A 17,122-nucleotide genomic window follows, 5' to 3' on the forward strand; every position below is an offset into this window, starting at 1 on the left:
TACGCCGCCGCTGGTGATGAGACACTTTTCTCTCTTTCTGTCGTTAAATGAAAGATTTTTAAATCAGAGTGGCGTGAAAACAACCAAATCGACTCGAGTGTGTCTGTCACGGCTTGTTTGTGGTTGCCGTTTGAATCTCGTGTGTGATTTTAGCACCCGCTGGTGGCTAATCGTCTAATTACAGATACATTCATCCATTTCTGATCTGCCCCATAATAATAATAATAATAATAATAATAATAATAATAATAATACATTTCATTTCTAAGTGCATTTCAAAACTCTCAACAGTCACAGGATATTTTTTTCTGCGGGTGAGCAGCGGCAGCAACACGCGCCAGCGTTCACTCAACTCGGAAGTAACAAAGTTAAAAAAAACAATAATAACAAATAATAAGATGTGACTTTTTTCGTCTCGCAGTGGAGAAATGTACATTTCACAGCAGCAAAGTGATGAAATGAAGAGCAAAGGAAAGAAAGAAGTAAAAAAACATAATACAGGAGCTGCTGGAAAAGCACCCACTCTTGTGGCACCTTCTTGAAATAAAACAAAAAAAACTAAATAACAAATAAAATGACAACACAAATACACGGAGTGTCATTCATTCTTCAGCACTTGCGTACCCTCTTTGTGACATGAAGCAGTTCTAGATGAAAGAGGAGAGGATCAAAGCGCTAATATAATCCAAACATTTTTGAAAGCAAATAATTACTATTATAAAAAATATATATAAAAATAGAGGTACGTACATACAATATTTATGGTAATATATTCCGGTTTGACCTCATTTTAAAACTAATTATTGACACTTTCGTGAAAATACGACAAATGATTGACGTTCCTCGGCCGCTTCGGTATTGCTGTTTGATTGGCCATTTTTGTCGTCGCCCTTGGATGACGTCACCGCCACTCAGGACACTAACACGTGTCGCACAGGGTTGCGGTGGTGGGGGAAATAAGTTCACTTTGTCGGCACCCCGTTATAGATTTTTTTATTTTTTATTTTTCCTACGTTGTTGACGGCTTTGCCGGATAAATTGTCAAGATGGTGAAGCCTCAGTTCAAGGGGAAGAGCTCGATTAATCCCTCCTCGTCCAGCAGCAACCCGGGTAAGTAAGCTAACGCCGTTAGCATCGCGGTTTGTTTATACTTCGACGACTGACATTGAAGATAGGCTCAACTTTTGTTCAAACTGGAACCTTGTTGCCTCTGGAATGAAAACTGCTTCTGTGTTTAGAAGTCATCGATTGACACTCAAAATTTTGTTCATGAAAGTGCGCAATGAAATATTACACATGCGTATGTCGATGAGAAGAAACCTTCTCATCGATGGACCACTCCTGTACGACTGAGAGCTTACACAGACGTACACATGCGTAAGGTTTTTTTTTCTCACTAAGGAAAAATTGAGCCGTTCGTAAAGTCACAGTGTGTCGCAGGTTGACAGGTATGGTCATGACACAGTTAAAACCATGAAAATCTGTGACTGAGTTCTTTATGACAGGTTAAACTGTCATAACTGTCTTCATTTTTGGCACATCTTAACGCGTAAGGTACCATTGGAAAGCTTTTGAAATTCTAAACAAGAACACAAAAGAAGACAACCTGCGAAAGATTCTACCACTTCTATGAGTTATGAAAATACAACTTGGTCACCTTTATAAACTGTACTGTTAACAAAAAGAGCGTCAACTTCAATCCATTTATTTGCCCCGTTTTTCGTTGTCGTATTGGGAAATGTCAAGAACCAGCATGGAGGGAAACGTGTAATATGTCATCATAAGATGGATAGCTTGGAAAAAAACCATGATGTACTTGTCAGAGATATGACAGTCAGACAGTGTGGACAGAGACTCGGAACCAGAAAGATTGTTCCTACTGCCGGCAGGAAACGCAGTCACACATGCCATATGTCGGAATTCTGCGTCCATCTGCCAAGCTATTTATTGAGAGTTTTAAAGAATTAAAGTGATACATTAGTAAAACATAGTTTTCTTGATTATAATACCACACCTCCGGACGTTCTGAGCACCGACAACTGTAAGCAATAAAACATTGTGTTTCCCGTGAACGGCTAAGTTTGTATCCTGGCTAGTGACCTCTTCCTGTGATAAGGAAGTCCTAAATTACTCCTGTGACCGTTCAACTTGCTGCGTCCGTTGACCTGATTGACCCCAGGTTGTCCGCGCTTCAATTGTGTATTGAGTCACAAGTGTTGACTAAGCGTACAACAGAATGAAACTTTTAAATATGATAACTTCTAACTTATTCTGTCTAATCTCTATCAGTACTTCACAAAAATGCAATGAGATACCGCTGCGAGTACAGAGTGCGCTTGCTTCACTGGACAGAAACAACCGCGGCTCCCTTGAAAATGTGCTGTTATAGCGCTGCAGGTCAACTGCTATTTGTAGACAACGATGACTTCTTTTTTTTGTGTGTGTGTGTGTGTTTTGGACAGATCGGGTCAAAGGTGGCGGTAGCCACATGAGGGACCGCTCCACCATTCAGCGTCTGAATATGTACAGGCAAAAAGTTCGATGGTAATTGATTTGTCTTGTTGTGGATTTCAGTAAGCGAATGTTCAGGTGCTTGACTTGAGCTTGTGCTTGTGTCCTTTGCTTGCCAGTAACAACAGAGGCAAAGTCATCAGGCCCTTACAGTACCAGTCCAGCGTGAGTTCCGGGACGGTGGCCAGAGTGGAACCCAACATCAAGTGGTTTGGTGAGTTTGCAAAGGGGCATATAGTCTTGGCTAACAAACTAGTTTTCAGTGGACGAACCAAACCACACCACACGGTGGCTGGCGGACTACTTTTCCTCACCGAAATAAATGCTTACAAGACCAACTTTTCACCTTACACACACTTAATGGGAACCAATTCAGTTCGTGAGCTGAGGTAGCACTATTTTTTTTTTTTTTTTTTACACCCGGGACCGATTCACAGAACCCGTCGGCTTCGACTCAACCCAGGTTACGAACCACGACTGTAGAAGGCGTGTCATGTCATCAGTTTAACATGTAATCACCAAGGTGTGGAAGGCCAAAATTAAACGTGGACGAAAAGGGGGGTGCAATTGATCCTTTTTTTTCCTATGACGCGCGTTCGTGTCAAATGTTTCAGCAAACACGCGGGTGATCAAGCAATCGTCCCTGCAGAAGTTCCAAGAAGAGATGAGCGCCGTGCAGAAGGATCCTTACCGCGTGGTGATGAGACCGAGCAAACTGCCCATGACGCTGCTGCGCGACCGAGTCAAAGCTCACGTGAGTGCAAACCTCAAACATCTTACCTCCAAAAGTGGCTCTCAAAAGGATTTGCCGCTAAATACGTAGCGTACGCCCGACGTACAAGTTGCACACCCCGGGCGTCCGGGCAGGCGTTATTTCAGACACCGAGTAAGTCACCTCCGTCGTTTGCTCGGGCAGAACTTCAAGGTCCACATCTTAGACACGGAGGCTTTCGAGACCACCTTTGGACCCAAGGCTCAGCGCAAGAGGCCCAGTTTGGTGGTGTCCGACGTCAAGGACCTCTTGGAGCGAGCCCAAGCTTCCACCGTGAGCTACGACGCCGACAAGGACAGAGACCTGGTGACGGAGGACACGGGGGTCCGGTAAGGCCCGCCCATCAAAGACTTTTCCCACCTTACCTTCCACAAAACACTTGATGTGTGACCACGCCCCTCCCTCCCCCCTCGACAGGGATGTGGTCCGCCAAGAGATCTTCAAAAAGGGCCAGTCCAAGAGGATTTGGGGAGAACTTTACAAGGTATTCAAGCCCAGTTTTTGGTCGGGATTACCGTACTTTCTGGGGTAAAATGCGCCCCCCCCCAAGCCTTGATTTTCTTCAAAAGATGACCCTGAGCCTTTGTATACTATCCTGTCGTGTAAACGTCGCGTGGGCTATTTTTCAACTTACGACCGTTTTACCTCGGATATTACCTTTATATGGAAAAAGTACACCATGAGGGGTGTGTCATATACTCTGTGGGAAATAAGGTGCTTTTTGAAGCAATAGTTTCAAAGTATAATGCCTCCCCAAAATCCTCCATTTCCTTGTTGTCTTTGCCAGGTGATCGACTCGTCGGACGTAGTGATCCAAGTGCTGGACGCCCGCGATCCAATGGGCACCCGCTCGCAAAGCATCGAGGCTTACATCAAGAAGGAGAAGTCCTGGAAGCATTTGATCTTTGTGCTCAACAAGTGCGACCTCATCCCCACCTGGGTCACCGTCAGTAATCGTCATCATCATCATCATACATTTCATTTCTTAGCGCCTTTCAAAACTCAAAAGGTCACTTTACAGTCACAGGATCAGTTTTTCTCTGCGTGAGGAGTGGCAGCCACATGCGCCAGCGTTCACTCAACCCGGAAGGAACTCCGATAGGAAGCTAATTAGCTAGACATGTGTCCAGCTGTTGGCAATCTGGCTATCTATTAGCTATTTATTAGCTAGCTGGCTTAGACTGTTAATAGATAGCTATAACAGAAAGCGAATACAGTGCGCCCGACGACCCGTCCGACGCTTTTCTTCTCCTTTTTTCAGAAACGCTGGGTGGCGCTGTTGTCCCAGGAGTACCCCACGTTGGCCTTTCACGCCAGCCTCACCAACTCGTTCGGTAAAGGCTCGCTCATTCAGCTCTTGCGGCAGTTTGGCAAGGTAATAATAATCAGAATGAGAATCCATTTCATTTGCAAGCGCCTTTCAAAACTCTCAAGGCCACTTTACAGTCACAGGATCAGTTTTTTTCTGTGGGTGAGCAGCGGCAGCCACACTCAACGGAGTAGACTTTTTCAGCCCCTTGACCTCCCGTTTTGTCTTGTCGCAGCTCCACACGGAGAAGAAACAAATCAGCGTGGGCTTCATCGGTTACCCCAACGTTGGCAAGAGTTCGGTCATCAACACTTTGCGCTCCAAGAAAGTCTGCAACGTGGCGCCCCTCGCCGGGGAAACCAAGGTAACCTTTCTCAAACCCAAACGCCAAGGATGCAAGTCGCTAAGGAAGACACCGCGCTCCCGTGATTTCTTATTCTGACGGAAATAAAAAACCTGAAACAAAAGTTCCGTCCGCAATTGACACTTTGACCTTAAAGTCACAATTCTGACGCTATCTCAGAATTGTGACTTTATGGCTATTAGCTATATATTTGCTAGCTAATAGATATCTATTTCCTAGCTAATAGCTATCTATTCGCTAGCTATTACCTATCTATTCGGTGGCTATTAGCTAGCTAGCTAATAGCTATCTATTTGAGTTACTTTCGGCACCTTGAGAGTTTTGAAAGCCGCTTGTAAATGAAATGTATTATTATTATTATTCTCAGAATTGTGACTTTAAAGTCTGAATTCTGACTTTAAGATGAGAATTGTGACTATCTGGCTAATAGCTATCTATTCGCTAGCTAGCTTGCTATCTATTTGAGTTACTTCCGGGACCTTGAGAGTTTTGAAAGGCGCTTAGAAATTAAATGGATTATTATTATTAGAATTGTGACTTAAAAGTGAGAATTCTGTTTCCACGCTACGCTAGCAAACACCGCGTTGCCATTCAGTCCATCTGATGTGAGGGTACGGTATCAAAGGGCGATCTGATCTTTCAACAACAAAAACGACATGTCTAAGTTCCAAAAGCAAAGAAAAAAAAGCTGACGAGACCAAGAACATTTTCCACCATAATCCGTTCCAGAAACCTGTTTGAAAAGCAAAAGATTTGAGTGTCCGCACGCCATCTCACGGCTCCCTTGCAGGTGTGGCAGTACATCACTTTGATGCGGCGAATCTTCCTCATCGATTGTCCCGGCGTGGTCTACCCGTCGGAGGACAGCGAGACGGATATCGTCCTGAAAGGAGTGGTACGTCGGACTCGCGACTTCCCTTTCCGCGTGTGTGAGCGGTCACGTGGACTCGCCCCGCCCCCTTTTCCTCTTTCGCCAAGGTCCAAGTGGAGAAGATCAAGAACCCGGAGGAGCACATCGGGGCGGTGCTGGAGCGGGCCAAGCCCGAGTACATCCAGAAGACGTACCGCGTGGCCGCTTGGACCTCGGCCCAGGATTTCCTGGAGAAGTTGGCCTTCCGCACCGGAAAACTTTTGAAGGTGGCTCAGAGATCCCGCCAGAGATGCATCGTCACATTCGTATTCGTTACCTTGGAAACGTTTTGGGTTGAAGGCCTCCAGGCATAGTTGGTTGTCTTGAATTTAACCGTGTCCAAAGTCCGTTCCGGGGCCCAAATGCGGCCCCCGATCCACTTTGATCCGGCCCGCAGCCTCCCGTCATCAAATCGATCATGTCGAAGGAAGACATCGGGAAAGTCGCGCTGCTACCTGCGTGTGCCAAGTGCTGCCATCTACAGGCTCAATTAGGAACTGCAACTTACTGCACGACATTCAATTTTCTCAAATGGCGATTTTATCAATTATTCTAAAAATTCTGAAATGGTGATTTTCAATTTTTTTTAAATTTCTAAACTGGCAGTTTAGTAAATTATTTAAGAAAATTCTAAAATGATGATTTCAAATGGTTTTTTTCTATATATATATATATATATATATATATATATATATATATATATATATATATATATATATATATATATATATATATATATATTTTTTTTTTCCAAACTGGTGATTTTCTAATTGATTTTTAAAATTCTGAAATGATGATTTTAATTTTTTTCATTAATTATGGTTTATAAATTTTTTTAACAATTCTAAAATGATTTTCAATTTTTTTTAATTTTATAAAATTGTGGTTTTTAAATTAAAAACCATTCTAAAATTATGATTTTCTATTTTTTATTTTATAAAATTGTGATTTTTATTTTTTTTATTCGAAAATGGCAATTTCCAATTTTCTTGTAAAATGGCGGTTTTCTATTTCTTTATTCTAAAATGGTATTTTTTTCTAAAATGTCAGTTTTCTAATTAAAAAAAACATTCTCATATGACGATTAGCATTTTTTTCTAAAATTTTCTATTTTGGGTATTTTAAAAAAATGACAAAAAAACAATCTAAAATGGACACAATAAAAAAGAACAAGTTCAAGTTTTACAAAAAAAGGTTTCTGTTAAAAAATGAAGTGAAATGAATATTCAATTTTGAGCCAAAAATCATGCTTAATATTGATCAAAATAAAATTAAAAAAAAAAACAATTGTGAAATGAATGAAATGAATAGTTCGCTGATATGTTTTTAATTGCTGTTCTTATCAGGGTTGTCAAACTCCGGTCCTCCATGTTTTCCAAGTCTCCCTGTTGCAACACCGCCTCAGGTCCGTTGCAACAGGGAGACTTGGAAAACATGGAGACTCCAGGACCGGAGTTTGACACCCCTGCGTTATATGGAAACAATGCCCGCCACGGTTGCCCCTCCCCCCCGACAAAGCAAAAATGGTCATTTTTGACGGTTTATTCTATTTAGCAACTTTGTTTCTATTAAAAAGTGTCTGATTATTTTTTTTCCCAATGCGATTTGTGCCTTAGGGCGGAGAACCGGATCTGACCGCCGTCTCCAAGATGGTGTTAAACGATTGGCAGAGGGGCCGCGTCCCCTTTTTTGTGCGGCCTCCGGGCCCCGAGGACGACGAGCGCCGGGAACCTTTGGCGGCGGAAGCTGCGCCGCCGGCGCCAGACGTCGCGCGGGAAGTCCAAACGGAAGAAGCCGAAGACGAAGAGCAGCGCAAACGACGGCAAAAGGAAGAACTTGCGAAGATTGCGGCGGGCGTGCGGCAGAACTTTGGCAAGATCAATGTGGCGCCCGAATTCAACCGGGAGGACTTGGTGCCCGTGGAAATGCCCGACCTGGACATCTCCGGCTTGGAGGAGGAGGAAGAGGAAGAAGAGCAGGAGGAGGAGGAGCAGGAAAGCCAGCGGGAGGCGGTCGCCCAAGAGAGCGCCCCCGCCCACAAGAAAAAGTCCAAGAAGGCGCTCGGCGAGCTGGACGCAAAAATCGCCAAATACAAGCAGTTTCTGGACCGGGCCAAATCCAAGCGCTTCTCTGCCATCAGGTCACTCGAAAAGAACAACATCCATCTATCTATCTATCTATCTATCTATCTATCTATCTATCTATCTATCTATCTATCTATCTATCTATCTATCTATCTATCTATCTATCTATCTATCTATCTATCTATCTATGCTAGCTAGCTAGCACAGTAGCTTTTTTTTGACAGTTTAATTGATCATTTTTTGAATGTAAAATCGAGACTTTTGATAAACGTGCACACAGTTAGCAGAGTTGCTACTTTGATGCGCTTGTTCCAAATGTGAAGCTAACTTGATTTTTGTTTTCGTTGTTAATTTTCATGACAGGATCCCAAAAGCCGATTCCGACAAATTGTTGACCAGCCTCAAAGCCAAACAAGTGCGGACGCAAGGTAACAATTCATCACATTTCATCATACTTATGGAAGAAGAGAGTCTAAGCTTTCCTTCCGCGTTGTTGAATGTTGATGTCGTCCTAAAAGTCACGATTCTGCGGGTCCTCCAATTGGACCCGCGACAATGACAACAAGCCCGGCTTTTCAATAGCCAGACGAATTTGGGAATGGCAGCGAATGAGTTAAAAAGACGTACCTTCTAACTTATTGCCTCCCTTCTAAATTATGCGTAGCATTTTGCGTCGTCCCTCATCTCATTTGCATCTCATTACGTTTGTATTTCATGCCAGCGACGACGCAGAGAACCAAAAAGAGGAAAGCCGACGACGCCAATGAGCAAGATGAGGAGGATTCCGCCCCGCAACCCAAACTCTCGTCCAAACAGGTAAACGTCCAACGTTTTGCTCCTCCCTATTTTCTTCTTGTTGTCATCAATCTTTCACGTTAGATTACAAACAAGGTGAAATGCAAACGTTTTTGATGGACGTGTTGTTTTGCTTTGACAGCGCCGAGCGATGGAACGCGCCAAGCGCTCCAAGAAAGTGGGCTCGCGCTACTACCAAACGCACAACGTCAAGAACAAGAACAGGAGCAAAGACGCACAAGCGCCAACGGCGCACGGCAAAACAGCAAAGAGGGCCAAGCGCTAACGGCTAGCAAGCTATCACATTAAAAAAAAAAAAAAAAACTTTCACCACGCTTTATTTGAAATCCGTCTTTCAGTGGTACAGGAGTGGTCCATCCATCGAGGAAAAGGTTTCTTCAGCCGTCATCTGGACTTCTTTCAAAGTGTCGGATGTTTCACTTCTCATCCAAGAGGCTTCGTCAGCGAACAAAAGTTTTGCTGGTAGCTCTGTGTGTGTGGGTAGGTAGGTAGGTCGATCAGATCGATAGATGGATGACTGGCCTGATTGCTCCATTCGCTCTGGTATCACCTCATCAGCATGACTAAGCATCGTGCTAACGATCTAAGAAGTCTGTTTTAAGCACGATCCAAATGCAACCTCACCCCACCATGGCGATTTATTGAAGGCTTTTGCTGGTTTAGTAGGATTATTTGCATTGTTTTACTTTCCACTCAGATCACATGCCGTCCAAATTGCAACCTGCCGTTGCTTAGCTAGCCGTTAGCATTCGTAGCTACGAGTAAGATTTTAGTTTGCCGACAAAGCCTCTTGGAGGAGAAGCCAAACGTCCGACACGTTCAAAGATAACGGCCGAAGAAACCTTTTCCTCGATGGACCACTCCTTGTTTTCAATTTTCCTGCGTTTGTAGCCATGTCGCCCGCGGCAGGTGAGACCTTCTTTACTTCTTTGTCGTGAGCATCCCTTCCAGTTGAGCCTAAAAGAGAGAATTGACGCCGACGTCAGGAAGGAGAAGCGCTGAAAAGTGGACGCGTCGTACCTTGAGCTGCTGGTTGGTCCTCTTCAAAAACTGAATCTGCTCCACGTTCTTCTTGTCCTGCCTTTCCCGTTTTGCTTGCTCCTTCCTGTCGTTGGCGAGGCACTCGGCCTTCTCGGCGTCGAGTCGCGTCATCGCATCCTCTTTTTCTTTCTCCAGACGGCTAATCTGCACGCGTCAAAAGGGGGCGACAGCCATCGGCTTCGTGTCGACACTAACACGAGCGTATCGTCTCGGCTGACAAACTAGTTTTTTGGCGTACGAAACAAACCACACGGCGCCACGCTGGCTGGCGGACTCGTTTTCTTTGAGTGCAGACGTGGGTTGTTGTCGAGTGGAGTACTTTTGCTATTATGGGAGCTTTATTACACTGTACACTTTTTCTTTAATTATAATACCATAGCACATTTATTATACATGAAATGAAGTCTTTTTTGTATCATTTCATGGCTTATTTAGTCGGAAATTATGTTTTGTGGGGACCGATGGGAACAGATTATTCTCATTTTAATGGTTTCCCATGGGAAATTAATGTTTGGAAGATGAACTTTTCACCTTACACACACTTTCTGGGAACCAATTGAGTTTTTAAACTGTATTTTGTGTAGTTTTAAGGCTTATTTAGTAGAAAATGATGTTCTACGGGGACCTGGGAACAGATTGACTGTGCGTTGATGGGCGTCTTACGGTTTGCAGCGCGTCCGCCTTGTCCTGCTCGGCCCGCAGGGCTTTCCTCATGCCGAAGACGACGCTGCTCTCGTAGAGCGTCTGGTAGGCGGCGATGGTGCTTTGGAGCTCGTCTCGCACGCGAAGCAGCAGCAGGCCTCGCTCGGCGCAGTTGACGCAAACTTGGCGGATCAACTCGTCTTGGCGACAACAATTCAGAAGCAATCACTTGTCCAAAGTCTCAATTATAGAATTTGCGCGTCGTCTCGGGGGAAAAAAAAAAAAAAAAACGGGTCACTGTTTCTGGCTATCTAGCTAGCTGTCTATTTGCTATCTAATGGCTGTCTAACTAGCTAGATATCTATTACTGATCTATTAGCTAGCTAGCTAACTTGATCTTGCGCGTCGTCTTGGAAAAAAAATGGGTCACCGTTGCTGGCTACCTAGCTAGCTATCTATTTGCTCTCTATTAGCTGTCTAACTAGCTAGCTATCTATTAATTCTCTATTAGCTAGTTAGCTAACTTGATCTTGCGCGTCATCTCGGAAAAAAAACGTATCACCGTTGCTGGCTACCTGGCCAACTATTTGTGATCTATTAGATGTCTAACTAGCTAGCTAGTTATCTATTAGCTAGCTAGCCAACTTGATCTTGCGCGTCGTCTCGGAAAAAAAAACAGGTCTAATAGTTGTCTTGCTGGCTATGTATTGGCTATCTATTAGCTAGCTAGCTTCCTATCTATTTGAGTTACTTCCGGGTTGAGTGAAGCTGGCGTGTGGCTGCCGCTGCTCACCCACAGGAAAAAAATATCCCATGACTAAAGTGACCTTGAGAGTATTGAAAGGCCCATTTTAAATGAAATGTATTATGATGGTGGTGGTTACCAAAGCACTGCGAGTACAATTCCCGGCGCACGGGGCAGATGCCGGTTTCCAAGGCCCGCCTCTGCTGCAACTTCCTGTCCAGCGTTTCCTCCAAGTTGACCACGTCGGCCCGCGTACTCGGCGCGCTGGACACCCGCTGGGTCCACATCTGGTTGCCCTCCGTCCACTCCCTGGACGTGCGGGATCGCTCAGCTTGCGCCTTTCTCTGGGTGGGGGGAGGGGGGGGCACTCACCTGGGCGGGAAGATGACGTTCAGGATGTCCTCATTTTCAGCTGGCCCCGATTTGGTTTTGGGCGGAGGGGGCACAGGCGAGTCGACGGCCTGATGCGGGCTCACTTTGAATGGACGCCCCTACACGGGGAAAAGTGTCTCCAAAAAAATTAGCATTCTAAAATTTTCAACTTTTTTCTCAAATATAGTTTTTTAATTTTTTAACAATTCTAAAATGGGGATTTGCTTTTATTTTACAAAATGGTGATTTAATTTTTTTCTAAAATAGTGATTGTCTAATGTTTTTCAAAATTCTAAAATGGTGATTTTCATTTTTTCCTAAAATGGCGGTTTTCTATTTTTTTTTCATTATGAAATGGTAATTTTCTACTTTTTTTCAATTATGTTTTTTTTATTTTTTTAAAATAATTCTAAAATGAGGATTTTCTTTTATTTTATAAAATGGTGATTTTATTTTTTATATAAAATGGTGATTGTAAAGTGTTTTTTAAAATTCTAAAATGGTGATTTTTCGATTTTATTTTTTAAATGTGTGGGTTTTTTTTAATTAACGATTATAAAATGATGATTTCTGTTTTTAATAAAGTGGTGATGCTCGCCCATCTTAATTGGGGCATTGCTATTTGTGATTGCGCAACAATAGCACCCGAGACTCAGTATAAAAAAAGCCACCAAGCTCTTTAAATTTAAGACAGAAAAGGGCTTGAACACAATTGCCACGCCGTTTGGAATTCCATTTCAGCCTTGTTCAAGTCGATTATTCGAAAATAATTTAGTTTGCCATTTTTCAGCTTTTCTCTGGTATCACTGACCTTCCCCGCTTTCCTCGCGGTGACTTTGGTGATGGAAATCGGAGTGTCGTATTTGAGAAGAGACTCGTTCATCTTTTGGGAGGCGATAAGATGTTTTTTCCCGAAAAAAAACTCCAGCAGCAGATTGGTTTCGACTTGGAAAAAAAAGTTCGCGTTGACGTGTTTCCGTCGTCATGGCGACGTTCTCCTACTGCGATCGATTCTGTTCGCCCCGAGTGGGCCACTCTTTTTGGCCGCTTTTCACGCATTTCGTTTACAACAGAAGTACAAAAATGGGTTTTCATTTGTAAAATGGTAATGCTTTTGTGGCGTGTTTTGATAAGCGATTTTTATTCATGTTAAATGTTTTCTTTTAGCAAACGGAAATACAGTGACAAACACTTCGTTCGCCGAGGCGAATTTCCCCGGGCTCCCACCGGAAACGGAAGTAAAGAAGCCATCACGGAAGCATGTTACATTGCTATCGCAAAATTTGTTTTCGAGAAAGTGATCACATATTATAATGTGTTTGGATAAGTGATTTTTATTCTTGTTAAAATTGTTGTTTTTACCAAACATAACTACAGCGACAAATACTTAATTCGCCAAGGCGAATTTCCCCGGGCTCCCACCGGAAGCGGAAGTTATGAAGTCATCACGTAACATAGTTCCATTGCTACTCGCCACGTTTCTTTTCGAGAAAATGATCACCAGTTATAATGTGTTTGGATAATGATTTTTATTCATGTTAAAACTATTGTTTTACCAAACGGAGCTTTAGCGATAAACACCTAATTCACCGAGGCGAATTTCCCCGGGCTGCCACCGGAAGCGGAAGTAAAGAAGCCTTCACCTAAGCTAGTTCCTTTGCTACTCGCTAAGTTTGTTTTCGAGAAAATGATCAGCGACCGTTAAGCCGAGGCACTCTACAACTTTTTTTTTCTCCGAGCGATTCTTTTCCGTTAAGGAAAATGTCCAAAGAAAAACGTCACAGTCGAAGAGACTCGCCCGAAGTGAAAATGAAGGTGAAACAAGAGAAGCTAAGCCCGGCCAGGCCGCACCAAACACGCCGCTCCACCAATGACAACAGAAGAAGAACCAGCAGGCCAGTTCTTGTTTTCTTTTTAGGGCTTTTAGTTGGAATATTTCTATCGTTTAACTTTTCACTCAGATCACGCGCCGACCAAATTGAAATATGCCGTTGCTTGGCTAGCTTAGCTAGCCGTTAGCGTTCGTGGCGCTACAAACTATCGAACTTCGGCCTTGTGCTTTTTATAATAACAACAACAATAATAATACATTTAATTTCTAAGCGCCTTTCAAAACTCTCAAGGTCACTATACAGTCACAAACAAGAAGTTTTATTTTATGCGGGTGGGCAGCCACACGCGCCACCGTTCACTCAACCTGGAATAACTCAAATAGATAGAAAGCTAACTAGCTAGCTAGATAGCTCATGGCTAGCTAATATATAATAATAATAGGTAGGTAGTAGTAGTAGTGATAATAATAGTAGTAGTAATAGTATTCAAAACGTCTTTTTTTAATGCTGACTATTGACCAACGTGTCCTTCCAGGTCGCCTGTCAGGTCGAGGGACGACCGGTCGTCCGGCAGGAGAGAGACCTCCTCCCCGGCCCGGCGAGCCAGCAGATCCCCTCGGAGAAGAAGTCCTCATCGCGGCGCAGATGTCAAGTTAAAGCGGGTGAATTTCCATCGCAATCGAGTTCACGCCACAACGACAAAAATGATTTGCGACGCCGCATCTGACCGCTTGTATGACAGGGGGGTCAAAGGCCATGTCAAGTGGGCCGAAACCATTCAAAGTACAGCATACATGCTAGAAAAAGTTCACATCTTTCATTAGTTTTGGTGTAAAGAAGCACAAGAGGAAAATGATGACATCTCACGAACATTCCTTTTACACAACATTTTGTTTCATGAACAAATTTACTTTTATCATTCACAAAGATGCATTCTAACTGATCCCAATGATTCTACAGCGGCACAAAACTTTAACAATAAATTGGGATCAAAAAACATAGGAATGCACTTTAATAAAAATAATAAAAACATTTCATTTCTAAGCACATTTCAAAACTCTCAAGGTCACTTTATAGTCACGGGATATGTTTTTCTGTGGGTGAGCAGCGACAGCCACACGCGCCAGCGTTCACTCGACTCGGAAGTAACTCAAATAGATAGAAAGCTAGCTAGCCAATCGATAGCCAACAGATACCTAGCTAAATAGCCAGCCAGCTATATAGTGAGTAGATAGCAAGCTAGATAGCTAGCCATCCAGATAGCTAATAGCTATCAAATATTAATAATAAGAATACTACTACGAATAATGACACAGTCACAGGATAAGTTTTTCTGGGGGTCAGCAGTGGCAGCCACACGCGCCAGCGTTCACTCAACCTGGAAGTAACTCTAACAGCTAGCTAGCTAGCTCGCAAATAGCTAGCCAGCTATTTAAACAAGCTTTCTTTTGCCAACTGCAAACCAGGAGCGCGACGAGCAACGTCACGGCGGAGAAGATCCGAGAAGACACGGCGGGCAGCCTCAGGAAAGGCGCGAATCGGAGCGGCCGCGCGACGGCGACAGACGGCGGGAGCGGGACGACGACGCCGCGGCCGCCGCCTCGCAACAGGCGGAGCGGGAAAAGCATCGGCGGGAAAAGCGGCGGCGGCGCGAAGAGAACCCGGAGGAGACGGACTTTGGCCGAGCGGACGGCGCCGACCAAAGTCCGTCGGAACCCCCCGCCGACAAGGAGAAGCCCAATTTCGGGCTGTCGGGAGCGCTGACGGAAGACACCAACACCTTCCGCGGGGTGGTGATCAAGTACAACGAGCCGCCCGAGGCCCGCGTCCCCAAGCGCCGCTGGCGCCTCTACCCCTTTAAGAACGACCGGCAGCTTCCCGTCATGTACGTCCATCGACAGAGCGCCTACCTGCTGGGGAGGCAGCGGAAAATCGCAGACATTCCCATCGACCACCCGTCCTGCTCCAAGCAGCACGCCGTATTCCAGTACAGGTGAGGGCCGCGTCCGACCGGCCGACCGGGCCCGTTCGCTACTTTGGATTTGTGGCCAACATGACCCCTTTCTCCTCTTTTGCCACCTCCAAAATGGCGGCCGTCTAGCACGCTATTGGCTTTGGGCTTTCCGACCACGCTTAGTTAGGCTTTCAACCTTGGGAGAGCCTTTCTCACAGGGGTTAGGCTTTCAAAGGAGGGGGTTTGGGGTTTAAAATAGGGTTTCCAACCAGGGTTAGGCTTTCAAAATAGGCTTAGTGTCAACCTTGGGAGGGGGTTTCAAAGTAGGCTTCATCACGACAGCAACGTGAGGTAAATCCAACCTGAGCTGCCATCTTGGTTCAAGTGAGTACAGAGCTACAATGACTTTATAAGCTAGCTAGTTTTCAATCTACAGTATTTGAGTTACTTCCGGGTTGAGTGAACGCTGGCGTGTGTGGCTGCCGCTGCTCACCCGCAGAAAAACGTATCCTGTGACTGAAGTGACCTTGAGAGTTTTGAAAGGCGCTTACATATTAAATGTATTATTATTTTAAAATACACTACAAATGAAAAAAATTACATTTCTCCACTGCGAGACTAATAAAGGCAAATCCAATCCAAAACATCTCGATAGCTAGCGAGTAGCTATAGAGCTATCGAGGCGACTAGCTATCAAACTAGATATCAGTTGGCTATCTATGAGCTATCTACTAGCTGGCTAGCTAGCTTTCTATCTGTGTATTTAAACTGACCTTGAGAGTTTTGAAAGGTGCTTAGAAATCAAATGTATTTTGATGATGATGGCAACTAAAGTCTTGCGTTGTTTGCGGTCGCGTTCAGAGTGTCGGAGTTCACGCGTGCGGACGGCACGACGGGGCGGCGGGTGCGACCTTACATCATCGACTTGGCGTCGGGCAACGGCACGTACCTGAACAACCAGCGCATCGAGGCGCAGCGCTACTACGAGCTCAAGGAGAAGGACGTGCTCAAGTTCGGCTTCAGCAGCCGCGAGTACGTCCTGCTGCACGAGTTCTCCGACACCAGCGAGGTGGACGCCAAGGACCAACCCGAAGACGACGACGACGACGCAGATGACGACGAAGGCCTGGATGAGTAAAACAAACCAAAACCAAAAACAAAATAAATCCAAGTAGGCTGGAGAGCCAACCGGATATGAATCATGCGCTCAATAGCGCCGCCCCCGTGGACAGACAGACAGACGTCCCCCCCAAACCCCAGACTTTTATTTTGTAATTTTCCTCACATCAAAATGAAGGCGTCGACATGTAAATTGACAACATTTTTCTACTGTAAATAAAGACTGTCAAGTATTGGACAGCCTCAAGCTAATTGTAGAGCTAATGATGCTAGTGAGACTCAATCTGCAGCACATCTGCGCCTAAAAGCTAGCTAGCTAGCTAGTTAAAATCTTAGCGAAAGAAAATCGATGCTTTGAAAGAGGAGTCAAAAAAACATTTTTTGGGGGTAAAACAGCAAAACGCTTTCCTAAATTGCTTTCTGGTTTCATTTAGAATGTGCTTACAACAGACTTCTTAAGCCGATACCACGTAGGCTTAGTCGTGCTAATGAGCTCAACCTAAGCTAGGGATAATAATAATAATAATAATAATGGTATACTGTGTTTTAATTAAAAATGGAACTGATAAATTCATTTTTTATTCAAATTAAAACAGTATCAAGTAGGTTCAAATGGAGTATAAAATTAACAATAATATAATTACAGTAAAG

General features: G+C 44.2%; 3 protein-coding genes across 4 annotated transcripts; 2 read left to right on the forward strand and 1 right to left on the reverse strand.

Moving 5' to 3' along the window:
• Positions 1-906: 906 nt before the first annotated feature.
• On the forward strand, positions 907-9,075 carry gnl2 (G protein nucleolar 2). Its single transcript, XM_088999038.1, has 15 exons — positions 907-1,110; positions 2,463-2,544; positions 2,631-2,725; positions 3,126-3,265; positions 3,428-3,612; positions 3,701-3,767; positions 4,071-4,229; positions 4,545-4,658; positions 4,828-4,956; positions 5,747-5,851; positions 5,935-6,093; positions 7,483-8,006; positions 8,314-8,378; positions 8,672-8,766; positions 8,888-9,075. The coding sequence occupies exons 1-15, from the start codon at positions 1,047-1,049 to the stop codon at positions 9,029-9,031; spliced, it is 2,127 nt and encodes a 708-aa protein (XP_088855164.1). The 5' UTR covers positions 907-1,046; the 3' UTR covers positions 9,032-9,075.
• Positions 9,066-12,896, reverse strand: dnali1 (dynein, axonemal, light intermediate chain 1). Of its 2 annotated transcripts, XM_088999040.1 has the most exons (6): positions 12,378-12,896; positions 11,567-11,685; positions 11,334-11,503; positions 10,471-10,649; positions 9,787-9,951; positions 9,066-9,723 (listed from the first exon to the last, which is right to left on the reverse strand). In XM_088999040.1, exons 1-6 carry the CDS (start codon positions 12,447-12,449, stop codon positions 9,688-9,690), a joined length of 741 nt encoding a protein of 246 aa, XP_088855166.1. In that variant the 5' UTR covers positions 12,450-12,896; the 3' UTR covers positions 9,066-9,687. The 2 variants fall into 2 exon arrangements, with proteins under 2 accessions (XP_088855166.1, XP_088855165.1); XM_088999039.1 differs by having other exon boundaries at positions 9,066-9,951; positions 12,378-12,684.
• Positions 12,897-13,039: 143 nt separating this feature from the next.
• On the forward strand, positions 13,040-16,709 carry snip1 (Smad nuclear interacting protein). Its single transcript, XM_088999592.1, has 4 exons — positions 13,040-13,461; positions 13,934-14,060; positions 14,865-15,391; positions 16,214-16,709. Exons 1-4 carry the CDS (start codon positions 13,328-13,330, stop codon positions 16,488-16,490), a joined length of 1,065 nt encoding a protein of 354 aa, XP_088855718.1. The 5' UTR covers positions 13,040-13,327; the 3' UTR covers positions 16,491-16,709.
• The last annotated feature ends 413 nt before the right edge of the window (positions 16,710-17,122 follow it).

Source organism: Hippocampus bargibanti, linkage group LG06, assembly GCF_051943395.1.
Source record: "Hippocampus bargibanti isolate YZ-2025 linkage group LG06, ASM5194339v1, whole genome shotgun sequence".
NCBI lineage: Eukaryota > Metazoa > Chordata > Actinopteri > Syngnathiformes > Syngnathidae > Hippocampus > Hippocampus bargibanti.

What these genes read in the sequence shown, in the direction of transcription:
- gnl2 (XM_088999038.1), top strand. Translation starts at nt 1,047, where the DNA reads ATGGTGAAGCCTCAGTTCAAGGGGAAGAGCTCGATTAATCCCTCCTCG. An exon ending in ACGGAGGACACGGGGGTCCG is followed by an intron (nt 3,613 to 3,700) that starts GTAAGGCCCGCC and finishes CCCCCTCGACAG; the next exon opens with GGATGTGGTCCGCCAAGAGA. An exon ending in CCCTCGCCGGGGAAACCAAG is followed by an intron (nt 4,957 to 5,746) that starts GTAACCTTTCTC and finishes GCTCCCTTGCAG; the next exon opens with GTGTGGCAGTACATCACTTT.
- snip1 (XM_088999592.1), top strand. Translation starts at nt 13,328, where the DNA reads ATGTCCAAAGAAAAACGTCACAGTCGAAGAGACTCGCCCGAAGTGAAA. An exon ending in AACAGAAGAAGAACCAGCAG is followed by an intron (nt 13,462 to 13,933) that starts GCCAGTTCTTGT and finishes GTGTCCTTCCAG; the next exon opens with GTCGCCTGTCAGGTCGAGGG. An exon ending in CACGCCGTATTCCAGTACAG is followed by an intron (nt 15,392 to 16,213) that starts GTGAGGGCCGCG and finishes GGTCGCGTTCAG; the next exon opens with AGTGTCGGAGTTCACGCGTG.
- dnali1 (XM_088999039.1), bottom strand. Translation starts at nt 12,449, where the DNA reads ATGAACGAGTCTCTTCTCAAATACGACACTCCGATTTCCATCACCAAA. An exon ending in AACGTCATCTTCCCGCCCAG is followed by an intron (nt 11,504 to 11,566) that starts GTGAGTGCCCCC and finishes CCGCACGTCCAG; the next exon opens with GGAGTGGACGGAGGGCAACC. An exon ending in ATTGTACTCGCAGTGCTTTG is followed by an intron (nt 10,650 to 11,333) that starts GTAACCACCACC and finishes GTTGTCGCCAAG; the next exon opens with ACGAGTTGATCCGCCAAGTT.